Genomic DNA, 24632 nt, shown 5'->3' with positions numbered 1-24632 from the left:
GGCAACTGGTCAACTTTTCCTCAGCACAGGTTTTGATAAATCTCCACCATTGTCTTGTTGAAAGGTGAACCTTCAGACTAAAGCACTCTGGATCAGAGTGAACATCTCGGCACTTTGCTCCATTCAGCTTTCTCTAAACCCTGACCAGTCTCCCAGTACCAGATACTGAAAAACACCCTCACTGTGTTTTATTGAAAAATCTATGAACAGTTGTAAAAAAAAAAAAAAAAAAAAAAAAAAAAAAAATAATAATAAAAAAATAAAAACACACATTACAAATCCATGATTTTATTTCAATAAGTCTTCCAGGAAAAAAATAAAAATGTTGGCAAGCCTGGCATCAAAGGGGGGAGCAATGGTGACTGGTAAAAAAACAGTGGCAGTGAATAACCATGACAAAATAAAAAAAAACACACACACGAAAAATGGTTTTAAAAGTGTACGCAACTTTTAGACCTACATAAATAATTTCAGAACAGGTTGCTGGCCCTTATAGAGCATTAAGTAAACCCACACACTGGACTATTGTACATACCAGGCTTGATCCCAAAGCCTACATGCCTCTGTTGTTCAGATGAATAGTGATGTAAGCTATTCCTTACAATAACATAGGACATGCATGACTTGTCTGTAGTTTGGGGCTACTACTTATTCTCCAATAAGTATATTAAGCTTCAGGATTAAACGTTCCAGTATTTCAAGCCAAGATCCACACAGAAAGCATAAATAAATAGGAATAATCTTTAACACATTGTATTATGGTACGGTTTTATTAAAAGAAAAAAATTAATGTGTATTATTCATTAAAAAATATGTTACAGGAGGAATGCCTTACCACATAGAAAAAGGTGTCTTGCTTTGTGTTAAAAGGTTATCACAACTGGATCTTTTGGCACTCTATATCACTCTATTAATAGGTATGGTATGTAAACCAGCAGGACTGTCTCTTGATCACCCGACTGGTTGGGCCGGGTTTACACTGAGAATCTCTGAGTTTGGGCAGTGCAAACTAAAATCAGTCAGCTTAGGACCGCGCAGACATTGCCATCCCCATAGATAGCAATGTCTGCAGAGCGGATTCCAAATGTATGAACAAGTTATATTCAACTGTCATGATCTGCAATGACTGGGCCCAGTATTCATTGAGCAGTGCTTATGGCTGAACATGCAGGAAATACCTGTTTAGCCAATCACTGGCCAAACATTGGCTGGGAAGGCATTCCTGCTACTCAGCTCAGCTTCATAGCTTAAAGGGGTACTCCGGTGGAAAACTATGTTTTTGGTTGGTGGGTATATCCTGCCAGGGAGGAGCCGACTTTTTTTCTTGGTGTCAGCGCCTCCTAGTGGAAAGAACATATACCCATCAGTTCGGTGTTCCCAAATGAAGAGCGCCAGAGAAACAATTTTTTTCAAATCAACTGGTGCCAGAACGTTAAACAAATGTGTAAATTACTTCTATAAAAAAATCTTAATCCTTCTAAATGTCAAATTTTTTACTGCTACATGTAGGACCGAAATTACTTTGTGTGAACATAGCCTCAATTTAACCATTTTGAGCTACCTGCACATAAATTAGACTATTTGTTGCTTGGCAAGCCCTTCTGTGTCTAACAAGGAAATAGTGTCTTTTGGTACACAGCCTCCTTCTTAAAATCATACTGACGACAATTATCTTTCTTAGAAATGTTTCAGTGAAATTTCAGTTTTGGCAAATTATTAGCGTTTCTCTACTGTCCTCGTAACCTCACAATGTTTCTGGTACTTAGGAGTCTGTCATTTCCTTGTCGAAGCCAAGTATGTATACCAGAAGAAGGCTACCATGTTTGCAAATAACACCCGAAACTGAAAAGACAAAAAAAGAAAAAGCTTGTTTTATTCAAACAAATTCAAAGAGCAATGAAGCAATCAAGCATTATTATTTTCTGATTATGCCCTTTTTATGTGGGGTATAAAAAAAAATAAACATCTACTTGCCTCCAGCACTCCCACAGTGCCTCCAGTGTCCTGCTCCAGTCTCCCACAGCGAAACCTTCCTGCCACATGACTGTCTACAGAAGCAACCGAGCCCAGTGTTTCAGGCTGCAGCTCCGCAAATCGTTGACTGAGGCAGGACATGGCTGTGACCAGCGATCCCGAGCTGCAGTCTGAAACACTCTGCAGCTTCAAAAAGACAAATCACTGCAGGGGAGCAGAGCAGGACATCGGAGGAACCGTGGAAGTGCTGGTGGTAAGTAGATTTAAAATGTTTGTTTTATACACCCCACACAATGGGCATTATAGAGGGAAAAAAGAAAAAAAAACTCCCACTGGAGATTTCTTTTAAATCTGGAGGACTGTTTTACTTCAATTAAGAAGGACCTGTCTGCATGCTTTCATCTTTGGAACTGTAGGATGATGTCACACACAGCGGTTGTGTTTTTTGTTTTTTAAATAAAGAAGCCAACATCGCCATGTTCATATGGGGTTTTAATACATGCATATTCTGCATCGGAATAGTGTGGGTATAGAAAAAGGGTAAATTTACATAATAAATAAGTCTTTGTTCACATAATATTTTTTTAACCTTAAAACAAATGCTTTAAAAAAAAAAAAATAATAATATATATATATATATAAATAAATGTTAATAAAAATACATGCACACGAAGAAAAACACACCAACAAAAGGGACCCTATGGCTATGTTCACACAGCGGAATTTCAGCAATGCAGCACAAATTCCGTTCAGCAAAGCTTACTGAACAGAATTGCGTAATTGACTTCAATGGGATTCCGCTGGGGAATTTCACAAAATATAAAACTGGCCTTATATTTCTGTGGAATGCGGACTGAACGGGACTGCGGAATTCCATTAAAATCAATAGGCACTAAATTTCGGCAGAATTCTTCCAGGGAATTTTGCGGGAAATTCCTGCCGTGTGAACATGGCCTATGGGTGATGGACACCATTCCATGGCACATGTCAAAGGCATCCCTTTCATGTATATGCCAGACGTTTCTCCCAGCATGTGTGGTAAATGGAGGCCATAAATGAGATGTGAACTAAGCCTAAATATTTTATGTGACAATAGTCATACAGTACAGTGGAACACATCTGTTTGTGACATTTGCAGAACACTGAACTCAAACATCTTACCTGCACTGGAACATAGTTTACATTGATAAATTGAAACGGCGTCCAAACCCTCCAGTTCATTTTTAGTGCTGACCAGTAGTTCTCCTTCAGTGTGCGATTCAGTGACTTCAGGTCTTTGCCCTGACACAAAACATAAACATAATGTATATCAAGCATACAATCACAGGGCTACTGATGGCCGGACTGATAGAAGCACAAGGGGGAGCTCTAGATCACTACTGAATACAGTCCTGAACATTACCAAGAAGTAAGGTTTCAGCACAGGTAGAGGAAGCAGTGCACACCCATAATGTTTATATATTATGTTTACACATCGGAATTTCCATACGGAATTCTGCATGGAGATTCCGGAGCAGCGGGAGTCCCGTTGAATTCATTAGGATTCTGCCGCTCTGCCTCATGGTGGAATTTCGTGCCAGATGTTTCTGGCACGGAAATTCCGATTTCCATGTCTGCAGAAAGAATAAACCTGTTCATTCTTTCTGCTGACTCCACATTGAATGTATAGTAGTCTATGAGACTGTGCATTCTCGTGCGGTCTTCGCGCCAGCATGTTATGGCAGCGCCCAGTTTTCAGAACGTCTACACAGAGATTTTCTGTGCGGACATTCCGAAGTGTAAACATATATAATGTACATGTAGTGTGTGTTTTTAATAAATGCTACATATCAACAATGTACATGTTTTAGGGTTGGGCAGTATGACCAAATGTGTGTATCACGGTATTTTTGTAACTGTTGGCGGTTCCACGATATATAAAGGTATTCTTACATGACAGTGCGCTCAACCTATCACCGGCCGAGGCGGAACATCGCTGCGGCCGGTGATAGGCTGTCCGACGTTCCCGTCCCCAGGAAGCAGGTGAGGCCGGTACCGGACCAATGTGAGGAGAGTTAAAGTTTATTTTGTTTATTTTTTTGCAGCCTGGGCATAGGGATACAGCATACAGTATAGAGCTCCAGCGCCGGAGGCCCGCAACAAACAGGAGGACGAGGAAGGCAACGCTTGCGGGTGATATGTGAGTATTTACCCTGATGGGGACAGCGCAGCGCTGGGATGATAATTAGGGGGGGGCAGAACAGCGCTCGCGGGTCACATATGATTAGTTTCTCGATGTGGGGACAGCGCATCGCTGGGCTGATAATGCATTAATTCCCAAAGTGCAGGGGCCAAACCGGTATTGCGGTATGGGTTAAAATTCATATCGTGATGGACAACATTTCGGTATCCGGTATACCGCCCAGCCCTAACATGTTTTATTGCATGCCTGAATAGAAATATACAATATATAATTTTTCACTACCACTTTACCTGCTGGCATATAAACAGAGGCAGGTGGGAACCACCAGATCATCTGTGCTGTATAAGCACAGGATTAAATAGGTGGGTAATTTTTTATTTATTTTTTTCTTAGCATGCATTTTATTTTGCTTTTGGAATCCCCCCTTTTAAGAGGCTTTAGTTCATCCTCAGCTATTGATCAGTAAATTGGCCTCTGTAGTACATAGAATCCAATCATCATTTTTTTTCACTTTCCAGAGCAATTTATTAAAACAAATGCAATGTTTTACCATGACAATTTTAATTGGATTTCATACCAATTAAAACTGTGTATATTTCTGCCAATTTAAGTCAATAGGTACTAAAAGAAACTACATAAAATATGCAGCAAAATATGGCACATTTGACCCTACCCTAAGAATCTACAATGCTCATGTAATTTGTTCTGGCGCTGTGACTTACCGTATTTATCGGCATATAACACGCACTTTTTAGGCTAAAATTTTTAGCCTAAAGTCGATACACCCCCAGGAAAGGCAGGGGAGAGAGGCCGTCGCTGCCCGCTTCTCTCCCCCTGCCTTTCCTAGGGTCTAGAGCCCTGCTGCCGGCCCTGCTCTCCCCCTGGCTATTGGCACCGCTGCCGGTTCTGTCCCCCTGACTATCGGTGCCGGCGCCGATAGCCAGGGGGAGAGAAGCGGCGCCGACAGCCAGGGGGAGAGAAGGGGCAGCGATTGCATGATGTCAGTGCGCCGTGCATAGCAACGACGCAGGGGGACGCACGCCGGAGGCCTGCAGCAGCGCGGACCCGACCCCGGCAACAGGTAATTATGCCACCGGGGATGGGGGGAGGCAACGGGGCAGCGGCGCCGGCAATGGGTGCCGCTGCCCCTTCTCTCCCCCTGGCTGTCGGCGCCGCTTCTCTCTCCCTGGCTATCGGCGCCGGCAATGGGGCGCCGGCACCGATAGTCAGGGGGACAGAACGGGCAGCGGCGCCGATAGCCAGGGGGAGAGAAGGGCCGGCAGCAGGGCTCTAGACCCCAGGAAAGGCAGGGGGAGAGAAGCGGGCAGCGACGGCCTCTCTCCCCCTGCCTTTCTTGTGGGTGTATCGGGGTATACACGCGCACACACGCACCCTCATTTTACCATGGATATTTGGGTAAAAAACCTTTTTTTACCCAAATATCCTTGGTAAAATGAGGGTGCGTGTTATAGGTCGGTGCGTGGTATACCCCGATAAATATGGTATATTGCTCAACAGGAAAGGTCAAATGCATCTTACTTTTACCTGCTCTGACATTACGACAAATTTAAAGCAATAGTACAGTTTACGCAATTCAGGTCCACTAGAACCAGAATGGGCCACCCCATTGTCTGAGGGAAACCCATATACATAAAGCACAGTTAGTGCTTCCCAATGGTAATAGAAGACTTGGTGAGACCCTGAAGATAAACTTATCTGGTATCACTCTGGTAACCATTAGCAATCTCCTGAGGCTTGTATCTTCAGATAAGGTGCAGCAGACACCAAAACATCACTGCGTTCTGAACTTTATTGTTTAGTGAGGGTTTTCTTACAATTGACTTTTCTGGCTTATCCACAAGACTCCGATCAGTAGGGGCTCCCCATGTCCCTCATTCCTTCCTACATCGATCATACAGTGAGAAGGTTTGAGGGATTCGGTCAAGCATGGGTGCTGCCGCTGAGGGAGATAGCCAAGTGCTGACACAAATGCAATTCTTGGTAGGTGCAGGCATTGTGAGGCCTTACTACATACATACATAATAAGAGGGATGAGTCTGGAGAAGAAGTAGAAACACTCACTTCAAGAAAATTCATCACAATAAAGAAGAGAAGCAGGAAAGCAGGAGCAATAATTAACCGGTCAAGGAGGAGGCGACGTAGTCCAGCCAGGGGCACAGAGGACGGGACCCACTGCTCCAGAAACAAGTAGAAGTAGTGAGACAGTGGCCCAGTGAAGAAAAGTCTGTGGGAGAAAAAACATAAAACTTTACAGGAAAAGGAAATTTAAAGGCAATGTGTCACCATTTTTTTTAATTAATAAAATTATTCTATGAAGATAAAGCATTTAATTTATGTCTTTAGTTTTAGGACAATGTAGTTTTAACATTATTAATAACGTTTGTACTGGGGGCTGCCATTTCTGTAGCCTCTTTGGGGTGTGTCACTTCACAACACCTACACAGTTGCTTTATGGCAGGCACAGGGCATAAGAAAGTTAAGACTGAGAGTGTCTCATAGAAAAGCATGGACTGCTTACTGCACATGTGCATAGCACAGGCTAGGTGAAATGAAAGGTGGAACCAGCACCATTTTCTTGAAGTCCCTGAGGAGCAGTGACCTATCAAGAGACATCTAGTCTGTTCTTTACCACTCTTCAGACACCAACAAAACGGTGACCGTGAAATTGAAAAAACTACAAAACCCCTTTTGCACATTTAAAAAAAAAAAAAAAGGAAGGTTGTTTTGCAGCAGCCAGACAAGTTCCTTGCTTTCACCAGATTCCTTGTGTTAAATGGGCACTGTCAGATATAAAAATTTTTGATATGTTGTAAAGCATGCAAAACCAATAGGTTTTGCAATTGCTTTCATTAGAAAATTTTCAGTTTCCCTATTGCCCATGATGGCACCTTTGGAGAGACCGCCTCCTTCCACAGGACTGGAAACTGTTTGCATATAAGTACCATAGGAGCTGCTATTCCTCAGTTCTGTTTCCTGTCCTGCGGATGGTAACCGGGACGGGTCCCGGACTAAACGGGCAGTAAGTATGTGGCCTGGCCTAATTGGGACATACAGGGTACCTGCAAGCGGCTTAAAGTCCTTCGTATGGGGCAGCCGCTAAGTCTGGGAGACCTCTCCCAGTCTCTCCCGGTCCCTCCGGCATCGGCATGCGGCCTTCTCCTCCTCCTCTTGCGAGCGCGGCCTAGCGTTCGCGGTCCGGCGGCGTTCGCTTCCGGGAAGAAGGGGGGGGGGGGGTGGAGTCTGCGTGCGTACGTGTTCAGCGCACGTAACGTCAGTGCGCTTCCGCCGGGAGGAGAAAGGGGGCGCTGCGGCCTATTCTGAAGTACACGGAGAGGGAAGTCCTTGCGGCCTCTGACCGGGAAGGACAGAATCCGGCAGGGTATTTAACCCCTTTTTCAGTTTTTGCATTTTCGTTTTTTCCTCCTTACCTTTTAAAAATCATAACCCTTTCAATTTTCCACCTAAAAATCCATATTATGGCTTATTTTTTGTGTCACCAATTCTACTTTGCAGTGACATTAGTCATTTTACCCAAAAATTCACGGCGAAACGGAAAAAAAAAAAAAAATATATCATTGTGCGACAAAATCGAAGAAAAAACACCATTTTGTAACTTTTGGGGGCTTCCGTTTCTACGCAGTGCATATTTCGGTAAAAATTACACCTTATTATTCTGTAGGTCCATACGGTTAAAATGATACCCTACTTATATAGGTTTCATTTTGTCGTACTTCTGGAAAAAATCATGACTACATGCAGGAAAATTTATACTTTTGACCCCTATAACTTTTTTATTTTTCCACGTAAAGGGCGGTATGAGGACTCATGTTTTGCGCCGTGATCTAAAGTTTTTATCGGTATGATTTTTGTTTTGATCGGACTTTTTGATCACTTTTTAATGGTATAAAAAGTGACCAAAAATACGCTTTTTTGGACTTTTGAATTTTTTTGCACGTACGCCATTGACCGTGCGGTTTAATTAATGAAATATTTTTATAGTTCGGACATTTACGCATACCACATATGTTTATTTTCACTTTATATTTTTTTATGGGAAAAGGGGGGGTGATTTAAACTTTTATTAGGGAAGGGGTTAAATGACCTTTATTAACACTTTTTTTTAAACTTTTTTTTTTTTTTTGCAGTGTTATATGTCCCATAGGGACCTTTAACACTGCACACACTGTTCTCCTGTGCTGATCACTGGCGTGTATTAACACGCTTGTGATCAGTGTTATCGGCGCTTGACTGCTCCTGCCTGGATCTCAGGCACGGAGCAGTCATTCGTCGATCGGACACAGAGGAGGCAGGTAAGGGCCCTCCCGGTGTCCTGTAAGCTGTTCGGGACGCCGCGATTTCCCTGCGGCGGTCCCGAACAGCCCGACTGACTAGCCGGGATACTTTCACTTTAGAAGCGGCGGTCAGCCTTGACCGCCGCTTCTAAAAGGGTTAATACCGCACATTGCCGCGATCGGCGATTTGTGGTATTAGCCGCGGGTCCCGGCCGTTGATGAGCGCTGGGACCGACGCGATGTGGGGTCCCGCTTCATATCGCGGGAGCCGGCGCAGGACGTAAGTATACGTCCTGCGTCGTAAGGGGTTAAAAAGGAGGGGCGCCCAGCCAGTCCAGTACCTCTCCAGGATCCAGGAGAGGTGCTTGCTCCAGGTCAGTGACTTATGGAACAAGCGACTCGCATTGAAATGGAGCCTGCTGTGACAGCCGAACCGGTACTATGGTGGGGTAAGGGGACACCTGTCCCGTGAAGTCTTTTTTTGCAACCTTTTAATGGTAGTTTTTGTTAATTTGTTTTAGGCTAAATATAAAAGTAAAGAGTGTGTTCTTTGTAGAAAGAAGTTGGATCCAAATTATTTAACCTCCTGAGCGGTATTCCCGAGCGTGACTCGGGGTTAATTTTCCCTGCCAGGATCGGTAACCCCGAGTCACGCTCGGGGTAGAATTGCAGAGTTCCCTGCCGGGCTGCACGATATATCGCAAAAGCAATGCGATATAGCGATGCAGCCCCCGGGAAAACATGCGATTATCTGCTCGGGTCGGCTCCCGTTGCGGGGGCCGGCCAGAGCAGGTAAAGAAAAATACTAAAAGTCAGTGTTTCCCTACCAGGGGGCCTCCAGCTGTTGCAAAACTACAACTCTCAGCATGCCCGAACAGCCAAAGGCTGTCCGGGCATGCTGGGAGTAGTAGTTTCACAACAGCTGGAGGCCCCCTGTTAGAAAAACACTGAGCTAAATGTAAAAGGAAGAAGTAGTAAAATAAAAAAACCTTTTGCTCACCTAGTCCCGGTCCCTGCAGATGCCGTTCCCCTCCGTGCAGCCCGGGGTGTCCTCTCTTCACTATTCATCTTCTAGGACCTTTCACTTTTCAGCCAATCACAGGCCGCAGTGGTGTAAAGCCTGTGATTGGCTGAAGGGGAAAGGACTTGTTCTGCAGGAAATACACTAGGTTTGAAATCTGCCCGGCAAACCTAGTGTATTTGCTGCAGGACAAGACAAGGTGACAAGGGGGAAGAATGTGACAAGGGGGGGGGGGGGAGAATGTGACAAGGGGGGGGGGGGAGAATGTGACAAGGAGGGGCGAGAATGTGACGGGGGATGTGACAAGGGAGAGGGGGAATGTGACAGGGGAGATGTGAAATGGGCGGAGGGAGATGTGAAATTCAGTTAAAAAAATTGTACCGCTTTTGGTACAAATTTCCTGACAGAATCATACCGCCAGGGAGGTTAAGTTCACATTGTGAAGCCTGTGTTAAAAGGATTGTGGAGGATGTGTCTCAGTCTGTCTTTCTCCAAAAGTATGCAGGAGGTAGTCAGAGAGGAGATTAACCTCTTCAGGACCCATGACGTATGCATACGTCTTCACACCCTGGGTCTTAAGGACCCATGACGTATGCATACGTCATGTCTTTTCCAGGTCTCCGCCGCTCACCCGGCGGAGATCGGAAGCGGCTCCCTGCTGAAATCCTTCAGCAGGGATCCAGGGCAAAACGCCGAGGGGGGCCATGTATGCCCCCCATGTCGGCGATCGCCGCAAATCGCAAGGGAAATCGCCCTTGCGATCTGCGGCGATACCGGGCTGATCGGGTCTCTGGGACCCGACCGCCCGGTAATTTCGCATGGACCCGGCTGTCACAGACAGCCAGGACCATGCTGAAGACTAGGAGCGAGGTGGCAAACTTGCCACCTCCTCCTATTCCCTGCGATCTGTCGGTTAGTTAACAGACCAATCGCAGGAGGGGGGGCGGTTACTTCCTCCCGTCCTGCCCGGCCCATGAAAGTCCGGAGAGGACGGGAGGAAGACCGGAGGACGCGGCGGGGGAGTGCTGGGGACCGGCCCCGGTACTTACCTCGTCCCTGAAGACCCGGATCTCGGCGAGGAAGACGGCGGCGGCGGCGACAGGTGAGTAGATCTTCAGCCGCGGTCAGGCCCTTTACAGCAATGCACATCGCCGTAAAGCGACATGCATTGCTGTATTGGGACCCTATATACTACAACTCCCAGCATGCCCAGACAGCCCTTGGCGTCTGGGCATGCTGGGAGTTGCAGTTTTGCAACATCTGGAGGTCCACAGTTTGGAGACCACTGTGCCCTTCCAGATGTTGCAAAACTACACATTCTCAGCATGCCCTTACTGTCCAGGCATGCTGGGAGTTGTAGTTCTGTAACATCTGGCCCTTCAGATGTTGCAGAACTACAACTCCCAGCATGCCTGGACAGTTTTGGCATACTGGGAGTTGTAGTTTTGCAACATCTGGAAGGGCACAGATTGGGAACCACTGTATTAGTGGTCTGCAAACTGTAGTCCTCCAGATGTTGCAAACTACAACTCCAAGCATGCTGGGAGTTGTAGTTCGGCAACATCTGGCTCTAAAGATGTTGCCGGACTAGTACTCCCAGCAGGCCTGAGAATGTTTGGGAGTTGTGGTTTTGCAACAACAGGAGGCACACTGGTTGGGAAACATTGTCTGTTTCCTAACTCAGTGTTTCCCAACCCGTGTGCCTCCAGCTGTTGCAAAACTATAACTACCAGCATGCACTGAGACTGTGCATGCTGGGAGTTGTAGTTTTGCAACAGCTGGAGGTCCCCCCCCTTGTGAATGTACAGGGTACATTCACATGGGCAGGGGGCTTACAGTGAGTATCAGGCTGCAGTTTGCGATGCAGCTAATTTTGCGCGGCAGCTCAAACTCGCAGCGGGAAAATTGCTGTAACCCCCCCCCGCCCGTGTGACTGTACCCTAAAAACACTACACTAACACAAAATAAAATAAAAAGTCAAAAACAGTACATATACACATACCCCTACACAGCCCCCCTCCCCTCCCCAATAAAAATGAAAAACGTCTGGTACGCCACTGTTTTCAAAATGGAGCCTCCAGCTGTTGCAAAACAACAACTCCCAGTATTGCCGGACAGCCGTTGACTGTCCAAGCATGCTGGGAGTTTTGCAACAGCTGGAGGCACCCTGTTTGGGAATCACTGGCGTAGACTACCCCTATGTCCACCCCAATGCAAATCCCTAATTCAGGCCTCAAATGCGCATGGCGCTCTCACTTTGGAGCCCTGTCGTATTTCAAGGCAACAGTTTAGGGTCACATATGGGGTATCGCCGTACTCGGGAGAAATTGCCTTACAAATTTTGGGGGGCTTTTTCTCCTTTCACCCCTTATGAAAAGGTGAAATTGTGGTCTACACCAGCATGTTAGTGTAAAAAAAAAAAATTTTTTACACTAACATGCTGGTGTTGTCCTATACTTTTCATTTTGACAAGAGGTAAAAGGGAAAAAAAGCCCCCCAAAATTTGTAATGCAACTTCTCCCGACTACGGAGATACCCCATATGTGGGTGCAAAGTGCTCTGGGGGCGCACAACAAGGCTCAGAAGGGAGAGTGCACCATGTACATTTGAGGTGATTTGCACAGGGGTGGCTGATTGTTACAGCGGTTTTGACAAACGCAAAAAAAAAAAAAAAAAACACATGTGACCCCATTTCGGAAACTACACCCCTCACGGAATGTAATGAGGGGTGCAGTGAGAATTTACACCCCACTGGTGTCTGACAGATCTTTGGAACAGTGGGCTGCGCAAATAAAAAAATTTTTACAGCCCACTGTTCCAAAGATCTGACAGACACCAGTGGGGGGGTAAATGCTCACTGTACCCCTTGTTACGTTCCTCAAGGGGTCTAGTTTCCAAAATGGTATGCCATGTGGGTGTTATTTTGCTGTCCTGGCACCATAGGGGCTTCCTAAATGCGACATGCCCCCTGAGCAAAATTTGCTCTCAAAAAGCCAAATATGACTCCTTCTCTTCTGAGCATTGTAGTTCGCCCGTAGTGCGCTTCAGGTCAACTTATGGGGTACCTCCATACTCGGAAGAGATGGGGTTACAAATTTTGGGGGGTATTTTCTGCTGTTAACCCTTGCAAAAATGTGAAATTTGGGGGGGAAACACATTTTAGTGAAAATTTTTTTTTTTTTTTTTTTTTACGTATGCAAAAGTCGTGAAACCCCTGTGGGGTATTAAGGCTCACTTTATTCCTTGTTACGTTCCTCAAGGGGTCTAGTTTCCAAAATGGTATGGCATGTGGGTATTTTTTGTTGTCCTGGCACCATAGGGGCTTCCTAAATGCAACATGCCCACGAGCAAAATTTGCTCTCAAAAAGCCAAATATGACTCCTTCTCTTCTGAGCATTGTAGTTCGCCCATAGTGCACTTCATGTCAACTTATGGGGTACCTCCATACTCAGAAGAGATGGGGTTACAAATTTTGGGGGCTATTTTCTGCTATTAACCCTTGCAAAAATGAAATTTGGGGGGGGGGGGGGAAGCACACATTTTATTGAAATTTTTTTTTAATTTTTTAACATATGCAAAAGTCGTGAAACACCTGTGGGGTATTAAGGCTCACTTTATTCCTTGTTACATTCCTCAAGGGGTCTAGTTTCCAAAATGGTATGCCATGTGTGTTTTTTTTTTGCTGTTCTGGCACCATAGGGGCTTCCTAAATGCAACATGCCCCCCAAAAACCATTTCAGAAAAACGTATGCTCCAAAATCCCCTTGTCGCTCCTTCCCTTCTGAGCCCTCTACTACGCCCGCCGAACACTTTACATAGATATATGAGGTATGTGCTTAGTCGAGAGAAATTGGGCTACAAAAACAAGTATACATTTTCTCCTTTTACCCCTTGTAAAAATTAAAAAATTGGGTCTACAAGAACATGCGAGTGTAAAAAAATGGAAATTGTGAATTTTCTCCTTCACTTTGCTGCTATTCCTGTGCAACACCTAAAGGGTTAAAATGCTGTCTGAATGTCATTTTGAATATTTTGGGGGGTGCAGTTTTTATAATGGGGTCATTTGTGGGTTTTTTCTAAGATGAAGACCCTTCAAATCCACTTCAAACCTGAACTGGTCCCTAAAAAAATTGTGATTTGGGAAATTTTGTGAAAAATTGGAAAATTGCTGCTGAACTTTGAAGCCCTCTGATGTCTTCCAAAAGTAAAAACTCGTCAAAGTAGAATATATCACGAAAAAACAATCTCGGAATCAGAATGATAACTAAAAGCATTCCAGAGTTATTAATGTTTAAAGTGACAGTGGTCAGATGTGCAAAAAATGGCCGGGTCCTAAGGTGTAAAATGGCTGGGTCATTAAGGGGTTAAGGCCTGTATGTCTACTTGGTCATCCGTGCAAGAGCCTAGTTATTCCACTATAGCCATCCATTCTTCTGCACCTGGTTGTTCAGAGCAAAGAGATTTTTTTGAATTTGAAGAGGGTGATTTGGCTTAAGAGTCAGAAATTTTGGAGGAAGTTCATAGCGGTGCTCTTTTTCCTACTGAAAATGTGGACAGTCTAGTCAGAGTGGTTAGATCTACCATGAAGCTTGACGATAGGATTGAGCCTTTATCTGTGCAAGATCGCATGTATGAAGGCCTTGTACCCCGCAAAATTATTGGTTTTCCAGTGAATGACTCTTTGACCTCTATTATAAAGTCTGAATGGCAAAGACCAGATAAGAGATATGCTATAGTACCGAGCATTATTAAGAGAAAATATCCTTTTCAGGAAGAATTCACCGTCAATTGGGATAGGTCCCCTAGAATTGATCCACCTGTAGCTAAGATGTCTAAAAAAGCAGCCCTACTTTTTGAGGATGCCGGCTCTCTAAGGGAGCCAATGGACAGAAGGGCTGATGGATTTCTTAAAAAAAAAAAAAAAAAAAAAAAAAAAAAAAAAAGAGCCTGGGAAGCAGCAGCAGGCTCCTTCAGGCCAGTTATTGCTACCACATCTATGGCAAGATCCTTAAAAGGTCTGGATTAATCAGCTGGAGGAGCAAATCAGGGATGGTGCTCCTAGAGACCAATTGCTTCAATCAATCCCTACCTTGGCAGCAGCGGCAGACTTTATATCAGATGCTTCTGCAGACACCATAAAACTATCCGTTAAAGCTTCGGCCTGTGCCAATTCTGCCAGACGGGCTATTTGGGTTAAAGAGTGGAAAGGAGGTGATCTTAGCTCCAAATCTAAATTATGTGCTATACCCTGTGAAGGTTCCTTTCTTTTTGGGACTGATTTAGATCTAGTGTTAGAGAAAGCAGCGGATAGGAAGAAGGCCTTTCCCTTAATCCCTTCCTTCCCTATCCAGAACAAGATGCCCTTTTGTGGAAGAGGAAGGGTGGAATTTCGGAGAGGTTCATACAGGGCCAGGCAGTGGCGAGGCCAGAGAAGAAGCAGAGGTTTCATGTTCACTACCCCTGAAACCTCCAAGAAGTCCAGTCAGCAATGACTTAAGGTTCCCAGTGGGGGGCAGGTTGTCTCATTTTCTTCCCCAATTGGAGAGAATTTCTGCAAGCCACAGGGTTTTGTCCACAATAAAAACCGGTTTAAAAAAAAAAAAAAAAATTTGCAGGTCTCCCGACTCCCAGATATGTTCTAACAGATCTCCGAAGGTTTCCAGAGAAACAGGCTACCCTGGAGAAAGAAGTTTTCTCCTTGATTCAGAAGAGAGTTCTGATTCAGGTTCCGGAAGAAGAGCGAGGTCTGGGATACTACTCCACGCTCTTCCTGGTAAGAAAGCCCAATGGCTCCTTCCGCACTATAATAAATCTCAAGCTATTGAATAGTTTCCTGAAGTACCACAAATTTCGCATGGAAACGATTCGCTATCCTGAACCAGAACTGTTTTATGGTCACCTTGGACTTGAGGGACGCATATCATCAGGTCCTGATTTTCTAAGGTCATCAAAAATATTTAAGGGTGGCGGTAGTCTTGGGAACCCATCTGTTACACCTCCAGTTTCAGGCGCTTCCCTTTGGCCTATCACAGGCTCCCCGAGTCTTCACCAAACTTATGGCCGAGGTGATGGCCCATGTAAGAGAACAAAATATAGTCATAGTTCAGTACTTAGACAATTTCCTTTTGGTGTCAGACTCGGAGGAGCTCTTGATTCGGTAGGTTCTTCAGACTCAAAAAATTCTGTTGAACCTAGGGTGGGAAGTGAATTTAGACAAATCCCACCTGGTCCCTTCTCAGGCATGCACATTCCTGGGGATAGGCCTGGATTCCACCCATCAGATCTCCTTTATTCCCCAATCCAAGGTGATTTTGGTCAGGCAGAAAGTGTCTCAGTTACTGAAACTAAAAGAGCTCCCCATAAGGGAGGCCATGTCTGTCCTGGGCCTGTTAACTTTGTGTATCCCAGCGGTTTTATGGGCTCAGTACCATTCGAGGAGGCTACAGGGGCAAATACTGAGCCAGTGTGACGGAGCCCCCTATTCATTAGACACTTACATGACCCCTTCAGCCCAAGTAAAAAGGTCCCTTCTCCGGTGGGTAAATCCGGTGAATCTAGAAAAGGGCATTTATTGGGTAAAAAAGAACCAATTTTGCCTTACTACAGACGAAAGCCCCTGGGGGTGGGGAGCCCACGGAGAATCCTTAATTCTTCAGGGTCAATGGAGTCAGGAGATTTCCAGGGAATCTCAGAACCTAAGGGAATTGAAGGCATTCCTGTTCGCCATCTCTGAATCCGTTCCTCTGCTTGGCGGAAAGGACCTAAAAATTCTGTCAGACAATTCCACAGTAGTTGCCTACTTAAATCATCAGGGGGGTATCAGATCCCCTTCCCTCATGAGGACTTGTCATCACATCTTCAGACTGGCAGAGATGCATCTCAGCTCCCTGTTTGCTCTCCATCTAAAGGGGTCCCAAAATCAGGTGGCGGACTATCTCAGCAGACATCGCCTGAACCAAGGGGATTGGGAATAAGATCAGAGGATCTTTCTCCAGATCTGTCAACGTTGGGGTACTCCCCGCATAGATCTGTTCGCCTCAAGGGCCAATAGGAAAGTAAAAGATTTTTTCTCCCTGTCACCAGCAGATCACCCTCTAGGGATATACACTTTCTCAGAGTTGGTGCAGGGGACTTCTTCATGCCTTCCCTCCAGTCAGGTTACTTCCCAGAGTCCTAAGGAAGATCAGAGAGGACAGGGCGAGAGTAGTGGTCATTGCCCCATTCTTGCCCCACAGGGTATGGTTCACCTGGTTGAGGAAGATGTTAGTGTCAGATCCCTGGATCCTTCCAGAGTCCCCGAACCTTCTACATCAAGGTTCAGTTATGCATGCAGAGACCTCCAATCTGCATCTGACGGCATGGAGGTTGAGCGGGGCATCTTAGAACAAAGGGGTCTTTCTGATCGTGTTATTACTACTCTGTTGGCCAGCAGAAAAAGGTAACTTCTCAAATTTATTTAAGACCTTGGAAAGCCTTTGGTAGATTCATGCAAAACCCTATTGATGTTCTTAAAACTCCTGACATCCCAAAAATATTAGATTTTTTGCAAGTGGGTCTAGGCAAACAGCTTAGACCCAGTACTTTAAAAGTTCAAGTGTCAGCACTTAGTGCTCTTTTTGATTATAAACTAGCGGAACATCCTTGGATTAAAAGATTTCTTTCAGCAACAATCAGGATGTCTCCGGTGGTTAGACCATTGGTTCCACCTTGGGACTTAAATATTGTCATAAATAGTCTCACTAAAACTCCCTTTGAGCCATTAATTGAGATTCCCTTAAAGATTCTTACCTTTAAGCGTGTGTTTCTTTTGGCAGTCACGTCGGCCAGGAGGGTTGGGGAAATTACTAGTTTCTCTATTAACCAGTCCTATTTGTCTGTCTTTAATGATAGAGTGGTATTGCCTCCTGGTCCAGCCTTTCTCCCCAAGAGGGTCTCTGACTTCCATAGAACTCAAGTTGTGATTCTACCTTCCTTCTGTGAAAATCCTAAAAATGACAAGGAAAAAGAATTCCATTGTCTAGATGTTAGGAGATGTCTTCATTATTTGGACATATCTAAAGATTGGCGCCTATAGCCTAAGTTGTTACTTCAATTCCAGGGGCCGAATAAGGGTAGAGCAGCTGGTCCTAGCACTGTGGCGAGGTGGATAAAACAAACAATCCATCCAGCTAGCATACACTTCTGCAAATGCAAATCTAAATCCCCTTCAGGGTTTAGTGCTCATTCTACCAGATCAGTTTCTACATCCTGGGCAGAAAGAGCCTTAGCTTCTATTCAGCAGATCTGCAGAGCAGCCACCTGGAGTTCACCACATACCTTCTACAAACACTACAGGTTGAATCAAATGAGAGCTGAAGAGCTTTCATTTGGTCGTAAAGTTCTCCAGGCAGTAGTTCCCCCCCCCCTAATTATTAGTCTAATCTACTCACTCTCCAAAAGGTGCCATCATGGGCGATAGGGAAAACATAAATTACTCTTACTTGTAATTGTTTTTCGTTGAGCCCATGATGGCACCTACTAATTCCCTCCCATGTATTATAAAAAAAATACAAATAAAGTGGAGATATATTAATATTTCCTAGCTATGTATGTAGGTTATGGTTGACTATTAATCATTGATAATTCCTTTTGGGTTGTTACTCCTTGATACTTAAGAACTTGGGGAATAGCAGCTCCTATGGTCCTTATATGCAAACTGTTTCCAGTTCCTGTTTCCTGTCCTAAGGAAGGAGGCGGTTTCTCCAAAGGTGCCATCATGGGCTCAACGAAAAACAATTACCGGTAAGAGTAATTTATGTTATTTCATACTGAAAAAGCCAGTCAAAGAACTGCCCCCTCTGCCTCCTGGAATGCATTCAGTGCTTCTGTGAACACTGCTTCGTCCTGGACTCCGGGACGTTTTGGAGGGGGGAGGGGCTGTACACACTGCAGAGACTCATGTGAAGAGAAGGAGAGGGGGAGGGGCAGGAAGCCTGCTGCCGACTCTCACACAGCAGACATCAATGAGAGAGGCAGAAATATACATTGCAGATGAAAAAGTAAGTGTCCATGCATGTGTGTGTGTTTGTGTGTATATATATATATGTGTATATCAGTGTGTCTCTCTAATGTGTATGTGTAGGAATATATGAGCCCAGTGTGTGTGTGTGTGTGTGTGTGTGTGTGTGTGTGTGTGTGTAATAAAGGGGGAATACAATCATATCCTCATGCTATTTCAAAACTAAAACTCCCAGCATGCCTGCACTGCCAAATGATGTGTGGGCATGCTGGGAGCTGTAGTTTTGCAACGGCTGGAGGCACCCTGGTTGGGAAGCACTGGACTGAGGAGAGGGAGGGGGAGTGGTTATCATAGTGAGTACCCGCCCCCCTGCTTCTGGTAGATAAAATTAAGGTATTTCAGAAATAAAGCAAATTTTGAGAGAAATGTAGGTCACAGACACATAAAAAGTTCATGTACATGATCAGGATGAGATACTGCGCAACATATAACAGTTGTTTTTTTGAGTGATCTGACGGGTACGCTTTAACACCCACTGTTGGTCAACAGTGGGAGGTACGACAAGTTATAATTAAATTTTTCATATTTTGTGATAAGTATTTTATTTTTTTTATATTTCCAAAAATATTTAAAAAATGTGAAAAAAATTGTTACATTGAGACGGCTCTCAATGTAACATTATGGAGGAAGATGCTGCAAACGGAATCCGCTCAAAGTTTCCTTGTGGAAATTTTGGACAGGAATTCTGTAGCGTGAACGTGCCCTTAAAGGGGTACTCCACTGCCAAGCATTCGGATGTAAATATTTTGAATGCGGTTTTCACGCTGCGGGGGTCTGCCTTGCCCCTCATGACATCATGGACATGCCCCCTCAATGCAAGTCTATGGGAGGGGGCGTGACGGCTGTCACACCCCCTCCCATAAACTTGCATTGAGGGGGCATGGCCATGATGTCAGGAGGGTCAAGACCAACCCCGGCAGCGTGAAAACAGAATTCAAATGCTGGGCAGTGGAGTACCCCTTTAATCTACTGTTTTGTTGTAAACAGGTATGCAAACCTGTCTCAAATGGTTACAGACAGCATTTAATACAGCTTTGTACATGAAAACATTGAATGGAAGCATAGCTTGGCATCTCCCCTTCTCTCACATGCTGTGCTCAGACAGGGCAATATAGAAGAAGCAGCTTTAAAACCAGTTGGGAAAGAGAAATATCACAAGTTGGGAAATGCAGTTCACCTTGTACTTTTGGCTTCATTTTAACTAGAAATACAAGCAAACTAACCATGCGGCTGTAATAGGTCACCTGGGTGCACATGGCATGTTTATACATTCAGTTCTCCAGCATTGAAATTGTGAGTAACTAAAAAGCATGTGTGGGCAAAAGATTTTCCTTGGATTTTGTTTCAATACAGGAAAACTGACAGCCGATTCACCCACACTAAACCCAATACACAGGGTTATAGTGTATAGAAACAGATTACAATGAGGTATTACTTACCTGGATCCATGATCCAGTTACAGAGATAGACCGGTTATTAGCTGGCATTGCTAATATGCTAATCACCAGCTTCGCGCAATGGAGATGGGACCCAGAATGGAGGCAGGGATTGCTGGGTAGGGTCACACACAGCGCATCCGAAGCATATTTTACACTGCGGATTCTGCTACAAGCAGACACACAGGGCTACCCAGCCACAGCCCTATGTGTGCAGTGAAGTTTGGAGGTGGGCTCGCACATTACAGTCACATCGGTGCACTGGGGCCAGCCTTTAAACCTTCCTGCATTTGCATCTACACCCCCTGATGATGTGGCTGGTGCCACAAAACATGTAGGGGAGGCGTAGGGTTAATGTTTTATCGGTATCTCAGTCCATTTTATTAGTGTGTACTGAAGACACCTATTATCAATCCTATTTATCCCAATCTCATACAACCCCTTTCATTAAAGGGGTACTTTGGTGGATAGCAGATAAGTTGTTTAACAATGGAGTACCCCTTTAATGTAATTCAGTCTTCCAAAAAGTTTACAGATTAAGCGTTTTTTTTTTGCCACCTTGTTCTCTATATTTCTCAAGACACAAGCGTTGTTAAGAAATATGGAAAATACTCCACCACTTTCACAGCACCTAGATGGAGGGAAAGTATTGGTAAAGGCCTCTTATTGTCCATCTCAATCCTTCAATGTTTCAGCAGTGGAATTGATAAACTTACCCATAAGCAGCAAATCGAAGGGGCGCAACCAGGTCTACTTTCTTCACTGACGATTTACATTGCTGCCTCCTTTCTATTCTCTGAGATAAAAGGTTCCCCAATGCAGACAGAATTGCGCTGAGAATAAAAGACAAATGTAATGTAAATGGAGTGACATGCTGCAGATGCGTGCACACTTTGTTTTGACCAGACCATGTAAGAGGCAACTAAAGGAAATCAAGATATTGATAGTGTGACAAACCCTAAGAGTACAACTTGTCCCGCAATAAACCACCCCTCACTTGGCTTGGTCGATGGGAAAATAAACTTACAGCACTTAAAAGTGACAATGAAAAAACTAAAAAATAACTGCCTGGGCATTAAAGTGTACATGTCGTCAACAAAGACTTTTTATTTAATTTGTAATATATATTGGTTAAAAATTGTGTATATTTTAGAGAGAAAAAGTGAGAGAGAGAGAGAGAGAGAGAGAGAGAGAGAGAGAGAGAGAGAGAAAAAAAAAAAAAAAAGAGAGAAGAAAAAAAAAAAAAGAGAGAGAGAGAAAAAAAAAAGAGAGAAAAAAAAAGAGAGAAAAAAAAAGAGAAAAAAAAAAAAAAAAAAAGAGAGAGAAAAAAAAAAGAGAGAAAAAAAATAAAAGAGAGAGAGAGAGAAAAAAAAAAGAGAGAAGAGAGAGAGGAAAAAAAAAAAAAGAGAGAAAAAAAATAAAAGAGAGAGAGAGAGAAAAAAAAAAGAGAGAGAGAGAAAAAAAAAAAGAGAGAGAGAGAGAGAGAGAGAGAGAGAGAGAGAGAGAGAGAGAGAGAGAGAGAGAGAGAGAGAGAGAGAGACGCATGCATCTGATGAAGGGTCACATGACCTGAAACGCGACATGTTGCTGGTCCAGGAGGTTTTATCGTCCATGTCGAAGTTTTAACTTGGATTACAATAAAAGGTGAAGTTTATCATACCGCCGACTCCTGCATTTTTCATCCTAATTTACAAATCTGTTTAACTTTCTGGAGCCAGTTGATATAATTAAAAAAAATATATGTTTTTTTCCTGGAATACCCCTTTAATACTATGTTACTGCTCTGTTACTTGTATCAGTCTACAGTGTCACCTAGTGCGCTACTCCAAAATGGCAGGAGCCCACGCTTTTGAATCTGCTTTAAATGCATAGGTGTCGAATGTAGTCTCTAGGAGACTCTGTTCGGCCATAGAAATCAATGGGGTCCGCTGCTCCACTTTTACAGTTTTATTATATCCATTTCTCCTACATTTATTTCATTTTTAGGGGGGGGGGGGGGGGGGAATATATACTGCGTGCATCGTCTTTCTTCCTGTCAAAAATCAGAACAGAAACCAATGGGTGAAGAAAGGTAGTATGAGCCTACATATAGGGCAACTTTTTTTTTTTTTTTTTTTTTTTTTTTTTACAGGCCATGCTAATTTGCATAATTAATTATATATGCATGACATCACAGGATACACATATGCGGGGGAAAATTTTGTCCTATTCTGACCCCTATACATTTTTTTATTTCTTTTTATATGGGCCCGTATGAGGGCTCATTTTTTGCGCCCCGATCTGTAGTTTTTAACAGTTCCATTTTTGTTTGGATGTGACTTTTTGATCACTTTTTCTTTTTTTTCCCCCTAATGAAAGTTGCAGTTAGTTACTAAGTACAACTCCCAGCATGCCCTGATACAGCCTGTGGCTCAGCAGCTGCCCCAAACGAAAACTACAACTCCCAGCATGTTGGACTATATAGTAGTCTATAATATAGGTCAGCATTTCCCAACCAGGGTTGCCTCCAGCTGTTGCAAAACTACAATTCCCAGCATGCCCGGACAGCAAACGGCTGTCCGGGAATGCTGGGAGTTGTAGTTTTGCAACAGCTGGAGGCGCTCTGGTTAGGAAACACTGTTCTAGTGCAACATTCCGGGAGTTGGAGGATTGGTTGGATAAATACATTGCATTGCTGGTATTTTTAATATAAAAATACCATCAGGGTAGCCAAAATACCGGCAGGTATATGGAATGATCCTGCTCTATGGCCCCTTTCACACTACAGGTCTCATCCTGCTTTTTTTCTTTCTTTTACAGTTAGGCTGCTTTCACACTATAAAATGTATCCGTCTTAAAGATCCGTTAAAATGTTCCGTTATAAAAAAAAACTGAAAATCAGCCGTTAAATGTCCGTTACAAGATCCCATACGGCCATTAGAAAATCCCACAGTCTAGGGGATTTTTACATTAACCGTTTTAACCCATTATTAATAACGGAAGATAGTAACGGGAGAAATAACGGGAGCATAGTCACAAAATAACGTCCATTATCTATAACGGGTTAAAACGGTTATTCGAAAAATCCCATAGACTATAATGAAATTTTCTAACGGCCGTATGGGATTTTTTTAACGGCCATTTAAGGGACGATTTTAAGTTTGTTTGTTTTTTTAATAAAGGAACATTGAACGCATCTTTAAAACGGATACATTTTATAGTGTGAAAGCAGCCATCACAATAACGGATGAGAAAAACGTAATAACGGATAACTGATGACCATCATCCGTTATTTTTTTCCTTAAAAAACTTGATGTTGTTCATCCTTGATTACCAGTTACATCCTTTTTTTTTTTTAAATCAGGTTTTTAACCCTTTTTTGTAAAGCTGTACTGAGCATGCTCAGTGCAAAAAAACGAATGTTAAAAAAAAAAAAACTAAAAAGGGTGCTTTCACACCACGTTTTGTACTTACGGTTCCCGAATACGGCTGGGAGGAGAGGGGCGGGGCTTAATTGCGGTGCCCGCACTCAGCCGTATAGGGGAACCGTATTTAATGCATGTCAATGAGCCGATCGGAGTGAACCGCAGCCTCCGGTCGGCTGCGTTTTCGTCCGTATGCGGTTTCCCGACCGTAGGCAAAAACGCGGTTGACCACGTTTTTGCCTGCGGTCGGGAAACCGCATACGGCCAAAAACGCAGCCGACCGGAGGCTGCGGTTCACTCCGATCGGCTCATTGACATGCATTAAATACGGTTCCCCTATACGGCTGAGTGTGGGCGCCGCGATTCCCCCCTGCCCCCCCTACCCCAAGCCGTATACGGAACCGTAAGTACAAAACGTGGTGTGAAAGCACCCTAACAGATGTTTTTGAACATCTGATTCCCATAGACTTCGATGTTAAATTTTAACGTCCGTTTTTTTTCTCACTACCTTTGCTGTCTTTTGTGCAGCAAAAATAATTAGTAAAAACGGACATACCTGATGCAAAAGGATGTTCAAAAAAATCCCATTGACATGAATGAGATTTTTTTGCCGGACGTTTTCAGGACTTTTTACCGGGAGTAATAACGGAGATATTTTCGGGATGATACCTGTAGTGTGAAAGGGGCCTCATATTTGGATCCGGCAGATCCGTTTTTCTCCCAGAAAGTTTTGTTGCTAGAAATACACCATACAAGACATCGAGAACTGGGGACCGGTAGATGAAGCTGATCACTGAGAGGCGGGTAGAACTACATGTACCAGCATGTCCTCCTCCACCTGAAGCAGCTACAGTTACCTGGTCAGCGCCTTAGTGAGTACAGGCCGGCTGTGCAGGAGCTGTAAGTAGGTCCGCAGGAGGGCTGTGTGTATGGGACCATGTTCAGGCTCCGGGATAGGCTTGGAGGCTAGCGGCATAGCTGCACTAACCACCTGCTCCTGCAGTCAGGTAGGTGGGAACGAGCAGGACCCTGACTCCGCCTATATAGGCCGCGCAGGGACGGTGTGAGGTGGAATTTTGTGACCCAGCAGCCACCTGTAGTGTCGCTCTCCGGGCGCGCTGTGTGAATGATGTATTACAAATGAGCGCGGTTTTCCAAATACGCTATAATCAGTGTAGAGAAACGATTCTACTACATGTATAGGTGACATAGTATGTTTTACGCCTATAACAGTAAGACAAAAT

At 44.2% G+C, this 24632-nt stretch overlaps 1 protein-coding gene across 1 annotated transcript; it reads right to left on the bottom strand.

Moving 5' to 3' along the window:
- Positions 1-378: 378 nt before the first annotated feature.
- PXMP2 (peroxisomal membrane protein 2) lies at positions 379-24632 on the bottom strand. Its single transcript, XM_056528649.1, has 5 exons — positions 24246-24632; positions 20701-20817; positions 6239-6401; positions 3136-3255; positions 379-1842 (listed from the first exon to the last, which is right to left on the bottom strand). The coding sequence occupies exons 1-5, from the start codon at positions 24362-24364 to the stop codon at positions 1774-1776; spliced, it is 588 nt and encodes a 195-aa protein (XP_056384624.1). The 5' UTR covers positions 24365-24632; the 3' UTR covers positions 379-1773.

The sequence above is a fragment of the Hyla sarda genome, chromosome 1 (genome assembly GCF_029499605.1).
Source record: "Hyla sarda isolate aHylSar1 chromosome 1, aHylSar1.hap1, whole genome shotgun sequence".
Classification (NCBI taxonomy): domain Eukaryota; kingdom Metazoa; phylum Chordata; class Amphibia; order Anura; family Hylidae; genus Hyla; species Hyla sarda.
Note: the sequence above shows the minus strand (reverse complement) of the source record. Positions and strands in the feature narration are given on the sequence as shown.

Bases quoted from the DNA above. Each gene is read 5' to 3' on its own strand.
- PXMP2 (XM_056528649.1), bottom strand. From the start codon at position 24,364: ATGCCGCTAGCCTCCAAGCCTATCCCGGAGCCTGAACATGGTCCCATA. The intron at 20,818-24,245 runs GTAACTGTAGCT...TTTTATTCTCAG, and splicing joins CTCACTAAGGCGCTGACCAG to CGCAATTCTGTCTGCATTGG. The intron at 1,843-3,135 runs GTAAGATGTTTG...TTGTCTTTTCAG, and splicing joins TAAACTATGTTCCAGTGCAG to TTTCGGGTGTTATTTGCAAA.